This window comes from Cyprinus carpio, chromosome A6, assembly GCF_018340385.1.
Source record: "Cyprinus carpio isolate SPL01 chromosome A6, ASM1834038v1, whole genome shotgun sequence".
NCBI lineage: Eukaryota > Metazoa > Chordata > Actinopteri > Cypriniformes > Cyprinidae > Cyprinus > Cyprinus carpio.
In genome coordinates, this window is record NC_056577.1 from 25,192,604 (window position 1) to 25,210,618 (window position 18,015).

The 18,015-nt window shown below is 35.6% G+C and overlaps 2 protein-coding genes across 3 annotated transcripts; one reads left to right on the top strand and one right to left on the bottom strand.

Moving 5' to 3' along the window:
• Positions 1-511: 511 nt before the first annotated feature.
• LOC109091346 (cytokine-inducible SH2-containing protein-like) lies at positions 512-4,088 on the top strand. Its single transcript, XM_019105109.2, has 3 exons — positions 512-1,167; positions 2,324-2,478; positions 2,975-4,088. Exons 1-3 carry the CDS (start codon positions 1,148-1,150, stop codon positions 3,463-3,465), a joined length of 666 nt encoding a protein of 221 aa, XP_018960654.1. The 5' UTR covers positions 512-1,147; the 3' UTR covers positions 3,466-4,088.
• A 1,290-nt stretch (positions 4,089-5,378) lies between these two features.
• Positions 5,379-15,135, bottom strand: hemk1 (HemK methyltransferase family member 1). Of its 2 annotated transcripts, none has more exons than XM_019105102.2 (11): positions 14,632-15,135; positions 14,294-14,470; positions 13,892-13,983; positions 12,579-12,672; positions 12,295-12,426; positions 12,140-12,204; positions 11,961-12,010; positions 7,982-8,087; positions 7,794-7,889; positions 6,926-7,036; positions 5,379-6,112 (listed from the first exon to the last, which is right to left on the bottom strand). In XM_019105102.2, the coding sequence occupies exons 1-11, from the start codon at positions 14,695-14,697 to the stop codon at positions 6,070-6,072; spliced, it is 1,032 nt and encodes a 343-aa protein (XP_018960647.1). In that variant the 5' UTR covers positions 14,698-15,135; the 3' UTR covers positions 5,379-6,069. The 2 variants fall into 2 exon arrangements, with proteins under 2 accessions (XP_018960647.1, XP_018960649.1); XM_019105104.2 differs by having other exon boundaries at positions 14,332-14,470; positions 14,632-15,129.
• Positions 15,136-18,015: the final 2,880 nt, after the last annotated feature.

Genomic DNA, 18,015 nt, shown 5'->3' on the forward strand with positions numbered 1-18,015 from the left:
TATTAAATAATCATAAGTAATAAACTGTAATTATCAGTAAATGAAAATCCACTGCCCTTTTTTTTTTTTACGAACATACTGTTGCATAAATAAATTTACTGAGTGTTTGGTGGTTATTATTATTTGGTAAATCAAGATCTTTTCACAAATTATAATCCAAACTGTACCGTAATTTAAATGGGAGATACACCTAATAGCCTCAAGATGGCAGTAAAAACAAGCGTTCAGAATGATCTCCGTCAGAAACACTAAATAACGTGTATAGGCACGGCTACTAGAATATATCAAGCACTAAAATGCATTTAATCTGCACAAAATATCAAAACGTTTAATGCAAGGGGCTAGTCAAATGTTTAAATTTCAAATAAATGTTTTTCCGGGTCCCAAGAGGATTTGTCTTTTTTCAGAATCTCATTTCAGCAGTAAACAAATGGTTAATTCGATGACGGCTAAAGGGAGGCGGGGCCTTAGCGAAGGGGAGGACGTGATTGGCTTAACTCAGGGCAGGCGCTCAGTTTTCCTGGAAAGTTCTTGGAACGCTAGACGTGCGGTTTCACAAGAAATGCCGTTTTCATCCTCGAATGTCAATCACAAACATCAGGAAGCAATTACCGACCAGCACCACAATAAAACTCCCAAAATGAGGCATTCGAGGATCATTCCAGTGCTAGTTCATCACTCACGAGACCTGCAGTATGCTTGAATGAGAAAGAAGAGGGGATTGATTCTGTGGGTTTCACAGAGCTGCACTGCTGATGGCGTCAGAGGCGCTAAACACGGGGCGATTCTCAGAAAACCAATTCTGGGAACTCAGACGAAGTGAGCAAGCCAAACCCTGCAGTGTTCCGCTTCTTGTTCAGTTTTAGGGCACGAGCTGAACAGAAACCGCTCGTTTTCAAGAACCATGTCCGTGTTATGTACTCGGGTAGTTTGTTAAACAAACCCGCAGACAAGTCGCGCACTTAATTTGACAGTCGGCGCGAGACTCCTGACGCTGTTTGACAACCTTCCTGCGCTTGAGAAATATCTTTGAACTGTTTGTCATCGCTCAAGGTAGACAGGATTATTTTTGGAAGTCCGAGTAAAAACCTGAGGAACAGAAAAACTTTTAAGAAACCCGGCAGATAACGAACCAGACATCTTCACAATGATTCTGTGCGTTCAAGGGTGAGTTTTAGCGACCCAGCTTTATTAAATTATCACAACGACATATAGAGATAACAACATTACTATCTAATAGTTCATTTACGAAATACCACACATTCTTGTTGATGACGCTAAGCATAGTGTTAAAGACAAATGACTCCTACATTATTATTATTTATAATAATAATAATAAGAAGAATACATTTATTTTGTTAAGTAAAAAAGTAGATATAAATATGTTTTTTATATATAAAAATTATATATAAATATATTTTTTCCTATCTGGATGCCTCAGGTAGCATGCAAATTTAAAATGTTACATCTACAATAATAATAATATTAATAACTATTGTTATTATCATTATTTTCATAACAAAATGGCAGTTAGGATGAATTCATTCATGCAATCATTCATTCATAAATCAATCCATAAATTAAGCGTCATTCATTTATAATAATAAAATTAAGAAAAATACATTTTTTTTAAGTAAAAAAAAGTAGATATAAATATGTAGTTTGTTTAATGTTTAAAAATATTTTTTTGGAACAGTGAAATACATCTGACAGGTTACAATCTGTACGCAATAATTCAACCTAATGAAAGATCTTGATTTTCTATATAGTAATATGTGTATTAACATAAAATATAATAATGTGTGACATTAATAGTATATAAGATAACAGGGGAAAAACAACAACTATTTATTTCTGGGTGTCTATAACAAACAATTATTCATTATACCTCTGTGAATGGGTTAAGAATTAACATTGTTTAACTTAATTAAAAAGATGAATAATAATAATGAAAGATCTTGATTTTCTGTATAGTAATATGTGTATTAACATAAAATATAATAATGTGTGACATTAATAATATATAAGGTAACGGGAAAAAACAACTATTTATTTTTGGGTCTCTCTCACAAACAATTATTCATTATACCTCTGTGAATGGGTTAAGAATTAACATTGTTTAACTAAATTAAAAAGATGAATAAGCAGTTTCTGTAAATGTGTATTTCTGTGCAAATTTTAACATATAGTGAGTGGTGCTAAGATAAAAAAAAAAAATTAAGAAGAAAAATGTTTTGTTTACTTTTTAAGATGATTGCAAAATTTCAAATGCTTACAATTTATTACATTTTTAATTAATTAATTATTATTATTATTTTTCCAGGCCAGCTCATTTGCAAGATGCTTCTGATCAAATGGTCAGTTTTCCAGTGGTGACTTTCTCATCTCCTCGCTGCATCCATGCAACCGTTACCTTATGGGACCCTAGCAAGGATTTCAGATCTATCTCCAATAATTTTTCCTATCTGGATGCCTCAGGTAGCATGCAAATTTAAAATGTTACATCTACAATAATAATAATAATAATAACTATTATTATTATTATTTTCTTAACAAAATGGCAGTTAGGATGAATTCATTCATGCATTCATAAATCCGCAAATCCATAAATTAAGGGTCATTCTATTAAACAAGTGCCTTTTCCAATATGTTTTTAAAATAAAGTGTTTAATAATGTGTTAAATTAAGCTACTATTAAAAGGTAAATTATAACTTTTTATTTAGTGAGAATTATGCTTTCAGAAAGGTAAATTTGTAGCTTAATTTCCCTTTTTTTTATAGAATGTAGATATACAGCAATGAGAGTTTGGTAACAGGTGTGGGGACATGCTAAAAAATTAATAATTTTTCAAGGCCTCTAAAGGCACCCGGTTTGGAGAATGCCTCTTGTGGCTTTTTAACTACAATTTCATTCGTTTATCCATGTATATTCTCCAATAAAAATTTATTTATTAATCCCTCCATTTTTTTCCAGGTTGGTACTGGGGTGCCATCTCTGCCAGTGAGGCCCACTCTGTCCTACAGGGGGCATCAGAGGGTACTTTCCTGATACGGGACAGCAGCCACCCTCTCTATATGTTGACACTGTCTGTTAAAACGGGTCGTGGGCCCACGAACGTCCGCATTGAGTACAGTCTCGGACGATTCCGTCTGGACTCCACTTCCCCGGCCAGATCTCGCCTGCAGTCCTTCCCTGACGTCCCAAGCCTCGTGCAGCACTACGTGGACTCCAGGAACAAAGGGGAGGAGGAAAAGACTGAGGAATTGGATCACGTAACTTTGCCGGCACCCAAGGAATGCGCGGTGTTGCTAAAACTCAGAAAGCCAATCCATCGTCCTCAAGCCTTTCCTTCTTTGCAGCACCTCACTCGCTTGGTAATCAACAAACATACCACTTGCACAGAAAGCCTGCCTCTACCGAGACCATTGCTTCAGTATCTTCAGGATTACCCTTTCCAGCTCTGACATTGCCATGGAAACGCACACCACGGCCAATCATGAGCTGGATGCTGATGTTTTGAAAGAGGCAAATTAATGCACAGCCCCAATCAGAAGTTTGGGTCAAAAAGCAGTGTTAATCACTTGAAGAGTGACTGTTGTTTCTGGAGCAAGTTTTTGATGGTCAACAAGTCTATCTTTTTTTTTTTTTATACCTAAGTAGGACTGAGTTAAGCCTTGTCCAGAAATGGACTTCTTAAGAAGAAGTATGACGTGACTCAACTTTTGAGTCATACTGTTAAAAGAGCGAGAGGTTAAACCACAGGCATAGGTTTTAAGATGAATTTAATGTTCATGAAACTTTTGTATGGGTCACGTGACCCTTTTATGAACGATTCAAAATGAGAAACTGAGCTCACGAGAGGCACATACGTAGCTTGGTCTTCAGCACTCTATAAAGGCGAGCTTAGTCACTGCGCTGCCTTGACTGGAATTGTTTCTTTCCTTGAAAGTGAAATGCAGTGATTTTTTTTTTTGGACTATTTTAATCAAGATTTACATATTTTTTTTCTATGCCCACAATGTGGAATTTGTATGTATTTATGGATGAGAAATCCTTCATTTTGTAATAAAAGTGACAATCAAATTTACTTGAAGTCATAATGTTTTATCCAAGATTTTATCATGTCTTTTGTCACTTCTGAGAATAATTCTATTTTATAGAAGAGTGTAATTATGTAAAATGCATGGCATGGGGGAAAAAAAGCCTAAAATGATGAGGGCAGATGCTGAGTAACTAGAAAATGAAACCCTTTTCACAGAATGAAACATCCAGAATGCAGAAGTGCTACAGAGAATCAAACAGACTCGGGTCTCTTTTACGTACTGGCCTTCCAGACTATGAAACAAGGTTATTCAAAACTAATTTCAGAATAATAGGATTATTAGATGAACAAATGGGCATGAAATTGATTTGCAATTTAGTTAATCATCTCAGGAAAAATTGGGTGTTATACAAGGTTATTAGATGGCTTTCTGAATGTATCCTGAGCTACGGCCATAATTGTTTTACAGCCGAACACAACTATGCTCAGGAAAGATCTAAATGAACTGAATTCATTAACTGAAAAGAGATTTGTTATACATTTAACATCAATATTGGATTTTAAAAAATTCTCCAATTGTTTTTGTTTATATATATATATATATATATATATATATATATGTGTGTGTGTGTGTGTGTGTGTGTGTGTGTACTTTTGTCATGGGCAGAGCTTTAGTCATTTGAAATGCCTACGATTATAGGTGTTTAAATTTTATACATTTAACAATATGGAATAATTTAAAAAAAAACTTTCCAGTCGCCGCCTTAAAATTTATGAATATAAGCACTTATGGAATATTTGAATCAATATGTGGTAACATCAAGTTTTGGTGATTTGAAAAGTCTACAGTTTTGAGGTACGCTGAAATGAATGTATTGAAAAAGAGCTGTGGGATGAACAAGAATAACAGAATAATAATGAGAAATGAAAGACGTGTTAATATGTGGTAACATTGTTTATTAATTGTGTGTATTTGTTAATTGTTTGCACCTTGTTTTCCATTTCTTAGAAACTGAGGCAGAGCTTTTTTTTTATGATAGTTCTATGTGCTGTGCTGGGTTAGCTTAAATTTGATTTTTTGGTTAAATGTGTATATGTAAATATCCTTTATGTGCAATAATATATGTGAGAACAGTATATCATCATTATCAATGAGATCTATTTTAACAATTGGTTCTTATTTATCTAATAAATAAGATCCCAGTCTAAACTATTCCCATAGATGCAAATATTTAGGAACATAAATACAACAAAGGTATTATTTTTATTATTATTATTATAGCATCGCATGTCTACAGGTACAATAAATAAATAAAAATTTTTTTTTTTTTTTTAGACTCTGCAATATTTTAATACACATTACTAAAACAAAGAAAAGAGGCAGTGGGTGTAAAATTCTGTTTCACTCATTAACAGACCAGCACAGACAGATCTGGTGTGTACTTGTATACATTGTGGTAGCAGAGCATGTCGGGTTGTCTCTGTCTTTGTGGGCTAACTGAGCGAGCGCTAGCGGCAATGGGCCAGCTGTTTCGCAGAATGAGCACATTACTTCCAGGGAGAGACTAGCGCAGGACTGGGAGGGGGAGTTCTTAGAAAAGGCCTCAGTAATTACCTTCAGCCTACTGCACCCTGACACTTGCACACTGAGCACATACTCACAATCAATGCAATCTCACCACAACAAACCACAGCCACACACACACACACACACACACACTCACCAATTAAAAGGAAAGTGAACATAGCAGCTATAACAACAGTAGGTTACAGCACAAAACAAATAGAAACCCGAGGTCGCCGGATTTCAGGAAGGAGCTTCTCGGTAGGATTGGCAGGTTTTTTAACTCAGTGCATGCTGGGAACTGGCAGGACAGTGAGGAGACTGGCAGTGTGCCATATGAAGTTTGGCTGAAGGCATTTTTTTTTAATGGGCAATTGCTAATGGTAAAGTCTCTAGCTCGATCTAGTGTGGTGTTATTCTAGATGATCATCTTCATGCCTGTCTTTCCCTCTGTCCTTTCTCTCAGCCATCCTCTCCTTTCTTCTGTAAAATGCAAAATCGTGGCCTGTAAAATAAAAAGAACAACAATGTGTTTAACAGAATACTATAAACATGTAATACTGCTGACTCAGCACCCAGAGATAACAGGGTAATAGACTTGAATCAGTTTTCATTTACAGCCTGTTTTTGGTATGGAACTACACTAAATGTAGAGATGATCCAGCACAACAAAAGCTCACACATATATTTGAAAAATATATTATATTTCAAATCACATTTTTAATATAGCATGAAATTTCATATTACTCATATTACTCATACACACACTCTAACATGGACTCTCTCTAGGAACAAAGACATTTGCTAACTTTTGCACACACAAACATGTTCATATATAATAGCTAATATATTATAATTATTATATATATATATATATATATATATTATATATATATATATTATATATAGTATATATATATAAAAATTTATAATTAAATATAATTTTTAGTATTATACATGCTATTGAAATACATTTTTTTTTTTTTTTTACATGTAATTCAAATTTATAATATTTCCTGACAATTTCTGGAGGGAGGGTGGGGGGGGGTTCTCATGGGGATAAAAGTAATTAGTTAAAACATTCCACGAAAGACAAATGCCTTAGTACATATTTGCTATTGAGCAAGTAATTCCACACAACTTATTCTCACACTGTAACATGGACTCTGTCTAGGAACAGACATTCATGGAATGAAAATGTAATACTTCCAAATATTTTTTTCCCACACATTTGACAGGCATTTGTAGCGAAACTTCTTTGAAATTAAGGAAACATCAACAAAACAAAGGGCAGGTCAAGTTTACAGAAGAACCTGACCTGTTGGTGAGGTCACAGCGGGTTTCTAGATAAAGCAACCCTGGCATCATCTCCTCTATCAGCTGCTGAATGATTGGAGGATGGCATGGGGCAACCTCGAGGTAAACACGTCTGGGCAGACAAAGACATTTCAAAGTGTAAGAGAGGAATAGGTTGGGCGGAGAGGATGTTTTACCAAGTAAACAATCTCGTAAGCCTCTAGTCATGAAGAATAGTACATCTGAGATGGAAAAAGTGAAAGCTAATGCTAGAATAATCCCATTCTATAGAGATTCTCAGTATCTATGAAAGGACAGCATGTGTCATTTCTATGAAAGACACAAGTCTTGAGTGGACACATTATAAGACACCCAAGGAAATCTGAAATCCTATATAGTCCACTTGAAGTTCACAGCGTGCACAGACTAGAAAAATGACACATGCAATGCTTTCAGGCCATTACGAGTTTATCAATCATCCGTTTGGTGAAATGCTTATCGAATATGTCATTTTACGGGCATGGAATATGATCACCTTACACAAGACAGGCTTTCCAACTCTCATCACCAAAGGCTAATTGTGTTATTTGTTATTGTGTATGCATGCATGTGTATGTGCATTTGTGTGTCTTAGAAGTGATGAGGGCGGGAGGAGGTCTGGGAAAATGTTCTAGTCCCTGGAATACTGTTATCTACTGAACTACAGAGAACTGTGCTGCACTCGATTCCCTGAAGCATTTAAGATATGCTGGGAAAGCTTCTTAGCGCGATTATACCATACTATTTATACTGCATTCGGCTAAAAGGCCACTCGCACAAGAATATTCAAAGAGTACCAGTCGCTCTGCCAGACCTCATATGATGTCTTTAGGCAAACACACACTTCTTACCCTCGCGGAGTTAAGAGCTTCGAGCTCAGAGCCAGAATTGGGCGAATCACAGACAGCCCGTCTAAACCCCCGTCCAATGCGCTGTGGTCTTCAAACCTCAAGGGTAGAGGTGGGGCCAGTTAAAAGGTTACAAACATACACAGCAAAGGTTAAAGCACATTTTGAGCGTGTCCGCATGTTGGCCTAACTTGAGTATCTCTGTTTGTAATGTCTTCATGTCCTGACTGAGCAAGTAGGGAGGGTTGCTGATTAGAAAGTCAACAGGGTTGCATTTGCTCAGTATCACATCTGCATCTGTGAATAGAAAACACATTTTGATCTCTTGCTTTCATATGCAAAACATATATTTGCACCGGAAGCTAACCCTAAGAAATTAATTGACATGAATGTTGAATTCCATATTTGTAATATCTGGGACATTTTCAGTGGTTGTGCTTCAATCAAATATTATCAAACTATATGTATATATATACAGGTCCTTCTCAAAAAATTAGCATATTGTGAAAAAGTTCATTATTTTCCATAATGTAATGACAAAAATTAAAACTTTCATATATTTTAGATTCATTGCACACCAACTGAAATATTTCAGGTCTTTTATTGTTTTAATACTGATGATTTTGGCATACAGCTCATGAAAACCCAAAATTCCTATCTCAAAAAATTAGCATATTTCATCCGACCAATAAAAGAAAAGTGTTTTTAATACAAAAAAAGTCAACCTTCAAATAATTATGTTCAGTTATGCACTCAATACTTTGAAAAAGGAATCCTTTTGCAGAAATGACTGCTTCAATGCGGCGTGTCATGGAGGCAATCAGCCTGTGGCACTGCTGAGGTGTTATGGAGGCCCAGGATGCGTCGATAGCGGCCTTAAGCTCATCCAGAGTGTTGGGTCTTGCGTCTCTCAACTTTCTCTTCACAATATCCCACAGATTCTCTATGGGGTTCAGGTCAGGAGAGTTGGCAGGCCAATTGAGCACAGTAATACCATGGTCAGTAAACCATTTACCAGTGGTTTTGGCTCTGTGAGCAGGTGCCAGGTCGTGCTGAAAAAACGAAATCTTCATCTCCATAAAGCTTTTCAGCAGATGGAAGCATGAAGTGCTCCAAAATCTCCTGATAGCTAGCTGCATTGACCCTGCCCTTGATAAAACACAGTGGACCAACACCAGCAGCTGACATGGCACCCCAGACCATCACTGACTTTGGGTACTTGACACTGGACTTCAGGCATTTTGGCATTTCCTTCTCCCCAGTCTTCCTCCAGACTCTGGCACCTTGATTTCCGAATGACATGCAAAATTTGCTTTTCATCATCCGAAAAAGTACTTTGGACCACTGAGCAACAGTCCAGTGCTGCTTCTCTGTAGCCCAGGTCAGGCGCTTCTGCTGCTGTTTCTGGTTCAAAAGCACACGCCCTGTGCACGGGTGGCTCTGGATGTTTCTACTCCAGACTCAGTCCACTGCTTCCGCAGGTCCCCCAAGGTCTGGAATCGGTCCTTCTCCACAATCTTCCTCAGGGTCCGGTCACACCTCTTCTCGTTGTGCAGCGTTTTTTTTTTGCCACACTTTTTCCTCCCCACAGACTTCCCACTGAGGTGCCTTGATACAGCACTCTGGGAACAGCCTATTCGTTCAGAAATTTCTTTCTGTGTCTTACCCTCTCGCTTGAGGGTGTCAATGATGGCCTTCTGGACAGCAGTCAGGTCGGCAGTCTTACCCATGATTGCGGTTTTGAGTAATGAACCAGGCTGGTAGTTTTTTAAAAGCCTCAGGAATCTTTTGCAGGTGTTTAGAGTTAATTAGTTGATTCAGATGATTAGGTTAATAGCTCGTTTAGAGAACCTTTTCATGATATGCTAATTTTTGAGATAGGAATTTTGGGTTTTCATGAGCTGTATGCCAAAATCATCAGTATTAAAACAATAAAAGACCTGAAATATTTCAGTTGGTGTGCAATGAATCTAAAATATATGACAGTTTAATTTTTATCATTACATTATGGAAAATAATGAACTTTTTCACAATATGCTAATTTTTTGAGAAGGACCTGTACACTACTGGTCAAAAGTTTGAGGTCAGTAGGATTATGCCAGAAACAGCATATATAATGTTATAGAATATTAAAATTAAAAAAAAAAAAATGTTATTTAAAATGGTTAAATATTTCACAATATTACTGTTTCTATATTTTTGATCAAATAAATGCAGCCCTGTTGTGCATAACAGACTTCTTTACAAAACTACTACTCAAAAAAAATTGAACCGTAGTGTAAATATTATATAGTATAAACTCTATTAGGTGCTATTTATATGTATATAAAGTAGTATGATAGTATTTGATTTTCTCATGCATGTATACTGTACACACACATATATAGTATATGACGTATACAACAAGCTGTCAAAACATGCATTTGTGTCAAACATCCATGGTTCTCCTGAAAAGCCTCCATTTATGTCTGTTAGCTCAATAAACACTACACTTGTTAACTATAACAACACTTAACATTTCTGCAGAAGTACCTTCATTTATTTGGTCAGTGAAGTGCAGCGTTTAAAGAGCAAACAAGTTCATCTCAGAGTCTAATAATAGTAAAGTGGTAAGGCCACAGAGAGTTAAAAATGTTATTTAGCATTCAGGCGGGCTGTTTTTAATGCCATCTAGTGGGAAGAGAGGCACGATCTTCAACAGGAAAAGCCCAATAAAACCCTGTAATTAGCAGAATATTTCCATGTCACTACCTTAGAGGCCCTTCTAGGATTTGGGCTGAATCATTTGTCTCGATCCATCAAAGTCTCGATTATCTACTAGCACTCAAGTCGCACTAATGCTAAATTAATTATGAATGTTATGATAAGGCCCACAGCTCTTTTTTAGTTTCTTCACGGATTGTGGGTGGAAATTTTGTGGCAAGTATTTAAATGTGGAAAATGGAGCTTATTACTGACATCTGAATGCATGATGAAATAAGCCACAATATTTAATAAATAAACATACAAGGAGTGTGGGAACTGTGTTCTGCAGAAATCCGTGGAGCTTTCTATGGAATTTTGAGCTGAGCATTATGTGCAGGTCATGTGTTGATCACTTCAGCCAGTCATGACAGAGAGAAAATCACACAAATGGGGCAAAAGATGTTAGTCACTCCCTCATGCTGCATTCCCACATCTCCACATTCTAAACAGCCAAGTGGCCTTGTTAAAGTTTTATCTCAGCTTTGAGACATCAGCAAGTACTTTGTGAAGAAACCAACAAAGAATGAAAATAAAATGACCTGGCTTTGATGACACTTTGGATAAGATTTTTTTCCATTCTGTCAGCTTTTGTCAAATTAACCTTAATCTTAAATTTGTTTAAATCTCTCAAGGCTAGATGCGAGATCAACAAGCACACAAACAGCACATTCTGCATGGAAAGTCTAACTGAATCCACATGATTTTGCACTTTGGGATTTGTGTTCCATCTAAATTCATTATCATTTGGATTGGAAAAATGTAATTCTATGACAATTAAGTAGGTAATAGATCTTGATAGCTTATTCCTGATAACCATTTCATAACTATTTTTAAAGGAAATACTTAATGTAGTAACCCAAATATCATGTTATTTTTTGTTTAGAGCCATAATCATCCCTGTGAAAGCACAACATGAGCCTGAAGCATTTACTAAATACATATTATTATTAGGTGAATAAACAGCTGAATTATATTTTTAGATTTATATAAAATACACACACACACACACACACATATATATATAAACCTAATATATATTATATATATATATATATATATAAAACATTTATAATAAATATACACACAATTTGTATTTTTATATATATATATATATATATATATATATATATATATATATATATATATATATATATATATATATATATATAGATGTGTGTGTGTAATATGTAACTGTTAAGTTTACAGTAAAATGTTTTTGTGACATTTATTTGTTAAAAACTGTTAAAGATTAATCACCTGATATCAGTCAGTGACCTAAAATAGGCAAGCTGACCAGAAATGACGTTTGTTGTGTGCTGACCAAAAATTGCCACTTTCGCAGGAAGTCAGTCCCACAATAATGATTAACTGTTATGACTAGTCATTGCTGAGTGGGATTTTCTGTGTCATTTCCATCACTCTTACCCTTAATCACATCTAAAAGGTGAACTTCTAGTCTGTCCTGCAGACCTAGTCTGGAACAAACAAAAGAGGAAAATGACACATATGGAAGAGTCAAAATAATAAATCATCAAGTGATAAATACCCAAATATAGAAGCTTTATAATATATAGTCAATGGTGAACACAGGTGTTGGTGGTCACCTGTTTGCATTTTCCATTGTAAGACATACTGCTGTCTGGCTTTGATCCAAAGCAAATACCCTGAGCAAAGAATCATGGGTACAGATGTTAAAAATGACATGCTACATTACTCAGAAGAGCAAGATAAATAACTAGAAAAAACACTGAGTGCAAACCTGTGGAATGCTGTGTAGTAAACTAAGAGAGATGGCTCCAGATCCACAGCCCACCTCCAGACATCGTAAATCAGTCCTGTGCGATTCCCCCTGTATCAAGCGGGAGTCCTCTAGAACCAGACTAACCAGCTCCTACATGCACACAAACCAGCGGGACCAAACGGAAATAAATGTTTTCAAACACACAGGCCGCGTTTATCCAAAAAGTCATGTCCAATTGAAGTCCACTCTCAGTTTGTTGCTAAATTCGGACACGTGCTAACTAGGTCACTGAAGCTTTTCACCTCTGTTTCAGGACGGGGTATGAACACGGGAGGCCTCATCTTAAGGGTCAGGTCTCTGAAGTCCCATTCCTCAATCACATATTGTACAGGCATCCTAAAAAATACATGTGCACACAGGTTTGACAAAGATTAATAGGCAATCAATCTTCTTAGAGGCTTTTACAAATTGTAGCTGATTTATGAAAAAGAAACTGAATTTTAACAAGCTGATGTCAGTACGAAATCTACAGTCGTCAAAAGATAATCTTTTTTGTTTTTGTTAATTAATGAGTTAATGTGTTCTGTTCATGTGTCTCAGTGGTAGAGCTTTGCGTTAGCAGCGCAAAATGTCATGGGTTCAATTCCCAGGGAACACACATACTAGATAAAAAAAATAATATTTTATAGCCTGTATGCACTGTAAGTCGCTTTGAATAAAAGCCTCTGCTAAAATGCATAAATGTAAACGTTAATTTCATTTGTACAGTTTTGTTTATATCTCATTGTATCTTAATTAAATTTGTAAAATCTTGTGGTAACACTTTACAAAAAGGAAGGTAACTACATCACTTAAAATGAACTAAAAAATAAAAATAATTCTAAAGCATTTATTAATCTTAGTTTGTTAATTTCAGCATGTTTCATCACATTATTAAAATCAAATTTTAGCTGTTAATATTATTTAAGCTAACATGAACTAGCTAACTAATTAACAGGTGTATTTCTAGAATTAATAAATACTGTAACAAAATAATTGTTTATTGTTATTTCATGCAGTTTACAACTAATATGGCCTTATTTTAAAGTGTTACCAATTGTGTTTATATTTCATTTTATTATTTGCATATCTGCATTGTATCACCATTAATATTGGCAGTTAAAAAGAAACAAAAAAACTAGTTTAACACTAGTTTCATCCTTTACTAGACATAAACAAGAATAAGAAATGATCAGTGGGTGGAATAAGTTAAAGTCCTCAGAAATGGTTTAGTGGTAATCTAAGGAGAGTAAATGAATAACAAATAACATTTTAAAATAACTCAATTCAAAATAACTTTAATGAGCTTCTGTGAAGGCCTTCACACGTGTGTATGTGGTCTTAATCATTAAAAAGCACTTACCTTTTCTTTTCTATTCTTGAAAAAGAAAAAAAAAACCTAGCTACGTGTTCTGTGCTAGACTATCTGAGACTTGTCATGGCACTTGTATACTGATGTTGTTCTCTCGCTGGACTGATTGCTTCTGTTGTTCTCATTTGTAAGTCGCTTTGGATAAAAGCGTCTGCTAAGTGATTAAATGTAAATGTAAAAACATATAATTGTAACATGTAGTACCTTGTGAGACGTTTGGAGCATAATTCCCACACACTCTCTCTCTCCCTGTCAGTCAGGGTGTCTCTCAGCCTTTTCCTCTGCACACACTCCAGCTTTCAACAAAGAAAGACAAGGACACAGTGTCATGGAAAGGGAAATAGGTATGTCTTTGATTTTGAAAAGAGGAAGGAATGGGAGTGAAAACTAATTTCTTAAAGTACTTAACATTTTTTTTTTAAAGTGGAATCAATAAAATAAAAATCTAAATTGTAATTCTCCTTAACCATTATTTTACACACACTTAACGCCGCCACAAATTTTTACAAAATTATATATATTTATGTTTATATGTTTGAATAACGTCTTCATAATTTACACTGTATCATTTACATTGTATCAAAACGTGATTTGGCTGAAACTCACAGTTTTTTCGCCTAGTACATGAGATATGATGTACTGACTAGAGAGAAGAGGCTCTGAAATGCCGTGCAGTGTGAAGTGTTGAGCCCAGCATCTAATCGCCTGCTCTGCTGTGATACTGCAGTCTGCTGGAGGAGCAACTGCGCCCTCTGCTGCATTTGACCACAACCTGACAACACCCTGGAAAACAACCAACAGCACATTCAAACAATAAATACATAAATAAACCTTTAATAAAACCCCACCGCAGCGTCGTAGTCATAGAAATACATATTTCACTTTTTTATGCTTATTTGATCATAGTGATCGTAATTAAACTACATAAGACATCAGACACTTACTCTGTGTTTTGACACTCCACTGTTTCTGTGCAATAATCGGTTTAGAAACCAAATAGTCTTGAACATTGTAGTTCTGTACTGTAAGCCAATCGAGCTAAAAAAATAAACGTTGGGCTGCTATAATATTCATGGAATAGTTGTCTCAAGAAATGATAGAACTTGCATGTTTCAGCCCTTGAATCCGCGTAATACCAGAGAGATACCATGTGGCCCGAATGGTTGAATCACGTTCTTATGAGTCGGATCATTTGAATCAGTTCAACGGGTTGATAAAATGGTTGATTTGAATGATTCATTTACGAACTATTTCTCATCAAATAAATCGATGCTTTCCAGTTTCCATACCCATTCCATACCATAGAAGAATTAGGATCGACAATTCACAGGTGCATCTTTTGCGGAAATAACGCACACTGACTATTTAACGCTAAGACCCGTCCGATTCGTAGTGAGCTGATAATAAGAGCATTTTAAGTATTTGTTTGATAGAGCGAAAAAAAAAATACTTGAAAATGAACAACATTATGTGACTAAAAATTACTTTATTGGAATGGGCATCAGGTTCCACTGCGATGATGTAAAAGTATATCCGAATCATTTCTTAAACTAGTGCTTTGAACTGAACTGTTCAAATGAACCGATTCGTGTACACGAAGCGGACTTCCTGTCACTTAGTTCTTCAAATTTCAAAATAAAAGCCGTTTTTGAATAATGTGACAACCCTATGGTGACAACCAAACTAAAGGGAGAAACCTTGTCAATGAAAAAGAAATATGTTGTCTTTCATGTTTATGCTACACTCTGTAATTAAATACGTTAAACTGGATATACTTTTACGCTTAACCCCATCTGTGTGATCTGAAATGACCACCAGAGAGCGCAAGTGCATTACTTCACGTTTAAAGGTGCTAAATGTTAGGAATAATAACATATGATAAACTTAATTTAACTCAAATCGAAAACCACTTAAAGTCCATGAAATCTTATTTTGGGTACAACGGGTATAAAGATCCCCCTCTTTATTTATTTATTTATTTATTTATTTATCAGCTCCTAAAGTTTATTATGACAAAAAAATAATATTGATGGGATAACATGATTTGTGAATTACTGGAAACTTTGTGATATACCTTTGCCCTGAATGTGACTCGTTTTCTGGTTTAATTTCACTTACTTTCATAATAATTTCCAGATAACAACTATGTTAATTGGCTATTAGTAAATTCTTTGTGTAAACCTTAAGAGCTCAAATTTTAGTTCATGCATATTGACCAGTAGTGTGACAACACAAACTTCAAAGACAGATTTTTTAAAGGACTTGTTGTCTGCGGTCTGAGTTAGAGAAGAGAGAACTGCAGAGATCACGTGAGGAGAGACTGGGAGGCTGGATTGGGGGATGGAGGACTGGTGCTGTCAGCCAGATGGGACTGATTGTTATTGTGTGCTGCAGGGGTTGCAGTGTGTGCAGCCTCAGTCTATTTGTGCGCAGCACTACAGATGATTTCATCTGTAAGTCCTGTGTTTCCCCTGAAACATTGTCTGTAAGAATGTCTCTCCTTATATGAACAAAGGGGGATGAGACGAGAAAAATTAGATTGAGAGAAGTGTATAAGTGAACGAAAGAGGACAGAAAAGGATGGAAGGCTATAAAGGAGATGAAGTACAATATCAAAGGAAAGGAAAATGTGTTAAAGTATTAAGAAGAAAAAAAAGAAAAGGCGAGGAGCTTTATAGATGCATTTTTTTTTTTTTGACCTTAAAGCAAATTTGTGATAATTGCTCACAGTGTGTGTGTAATTAAGGGAAACTGGTGATGCCTGCCAGGAAAAGTAAGACTGCACTGGTTTCATTGCCTGTGATACTCTACAGTTAAACTTACCATTTAAATAAACTGCCATAAATGCTACTGTTTGTCAGACCTAAATGATCATCTCAAAGTTAACCCCTCATAATTGACTCATAACCTTAACCACTGGGGAGTAACTGCAAAGTATTTTAAAGTAGGATTTTTAAAAAAAGATTTTTGATGCCAAGGACCCCTAAAAGTGCTTATTTTCTTGCAAGAGACTACCTTTCTAAAATATAAAGGTAGCTATTTATTTGTATGTATTTTTGAGACATACATTGTCAGAAAAAAAGCATGCTTCTAGAAAGACAAAATGTTTTTTTGTGTGTTCTTTTTGTGTGAAGCCAAGGCAAAAAAATTCTGATACAATGGGCATCACCAACCACCACAACCCATCTCTCATTCTATCTATCAGTCTATCTTTTTTCTACAGTATCTGTCACACAATCTACACAAACTTCACACTGATAAAACACACAATGCAATGTCTTGTTAGGGCCTTGTGATCAGAAAGTGTTCCACGTGTAAACACGATATTGTTTTTTGCTTTTTGAAAAAGAAAAAAAATATATGTATATATAATATTATAAAAAAAGGTCTAACCCATTTTTTGTTCTTCTTGTTTTGCTAGACCTGCAGAAAGAGAAGAATTGGAGATCAAAAAATGAGAGGCTGAAATTAGCTCAAAACATTTCCAGATGCAATTTCCCCATCGTTTAAACTGTCCCCTCCTAAAAAATGTGGAAAACACCAAAAGGAAAAGACATGTTAGTTCTTTTACATCATTATTTACAATTATGTCAATGCCAAAGCATTAAACTGATTTTGTGCATAATATTTTCCCTTTTGCTAATATGACAGGAATATTCTAACCTGGATTCATTGCACAATGAGAGGGAATAGCACAGTGCAGCTGAGTGCCAGATGTGGATGATAAAAAATGGGAAGTATGCAGGAAATATTTAGGATTTTTAACCTGCTCTTGGCATTATATTTTTACTGTAGTGATTATATAAAGCAACACTGATGAAGGATTTTGTTGTTTTTACTGAGTATGGGTGATGCTGTGATTATACTGAAGGTAAGATTTCATCTTAATCCTCTAATTTAAATATATAATGTGTGTAAATGTAGCATCAGATATTGGTCATGTAATCGAAAGAAAACATAAATCTCTACATGCAAACATTTTTCCAGCTTCTCAACGTGTCCAAATTTCATTCATCTTAAGTGGCTTAATAGCAGAGTCTGGCAGAGTCCTCTATGGCACATATATTCTCAGCAGTGACTCATTCTGGTGTTTTGAGCCTCCCGGAGGAAGCTCTCTTTCTCTCTCTATGTGCAATTCCTCAAGCTGAAATACTGAGAAGAACCTCACAATGCTGCTTTGTCCCTCAAAAACACTGAAGTCATAGTTTCCCAGGCTGCTGCCCCCTGAGATGCCTAGAACTGAAGAACCGAGAGGAGGGGCACAGAGCTTAGTAAATTGCTTGCTAAATTTTTTTTGCCATGAACAAAAGGGTACAATACATTCTTGT

Coding starts and splice junctions, on each gene's coding strand:
- LOC109091346 (XM_019105109.2), top strand. CDS start 1,148: ATGATTCTGTGCGTTCAAGG. Junction 1,168..2,323: donor ATGATTCTGTGCGTTCAAGG/GTGAGTTTTAGC, acceptor TTATTTTTCCAG/GCCAGCTCATTTGCAAGATG. Junction 2,479..2,974: donor TTCCTATCTGGATGCCTCAG/GTAGCATGCAAA, acceptor ATTTTTTTCCAG/GTTGGTACTGGGGTGCCATC.
- hemk1 (XM_019105102.2), bottom strand. CDS start 14,697: ATGTTCAAGACTATTTGGTTTCTAAACCGATTATTGCACAGAAACAGT. Junction 14,471..14,631: donor GTGGAGTGTCAAAACACAGA/GTAAGTGTCTGA, acceptor GTTGTTTTCCAG/GGTGTTGTCAGGTTGTGGTC. Junction 7,037..7,793: donor AAGCTCTTAACTCCGCGAGG/GTAAGAAGTGTG, acceptor TTGTCTGCCCAG/ACGTGTTTACCTCGAGGTTG.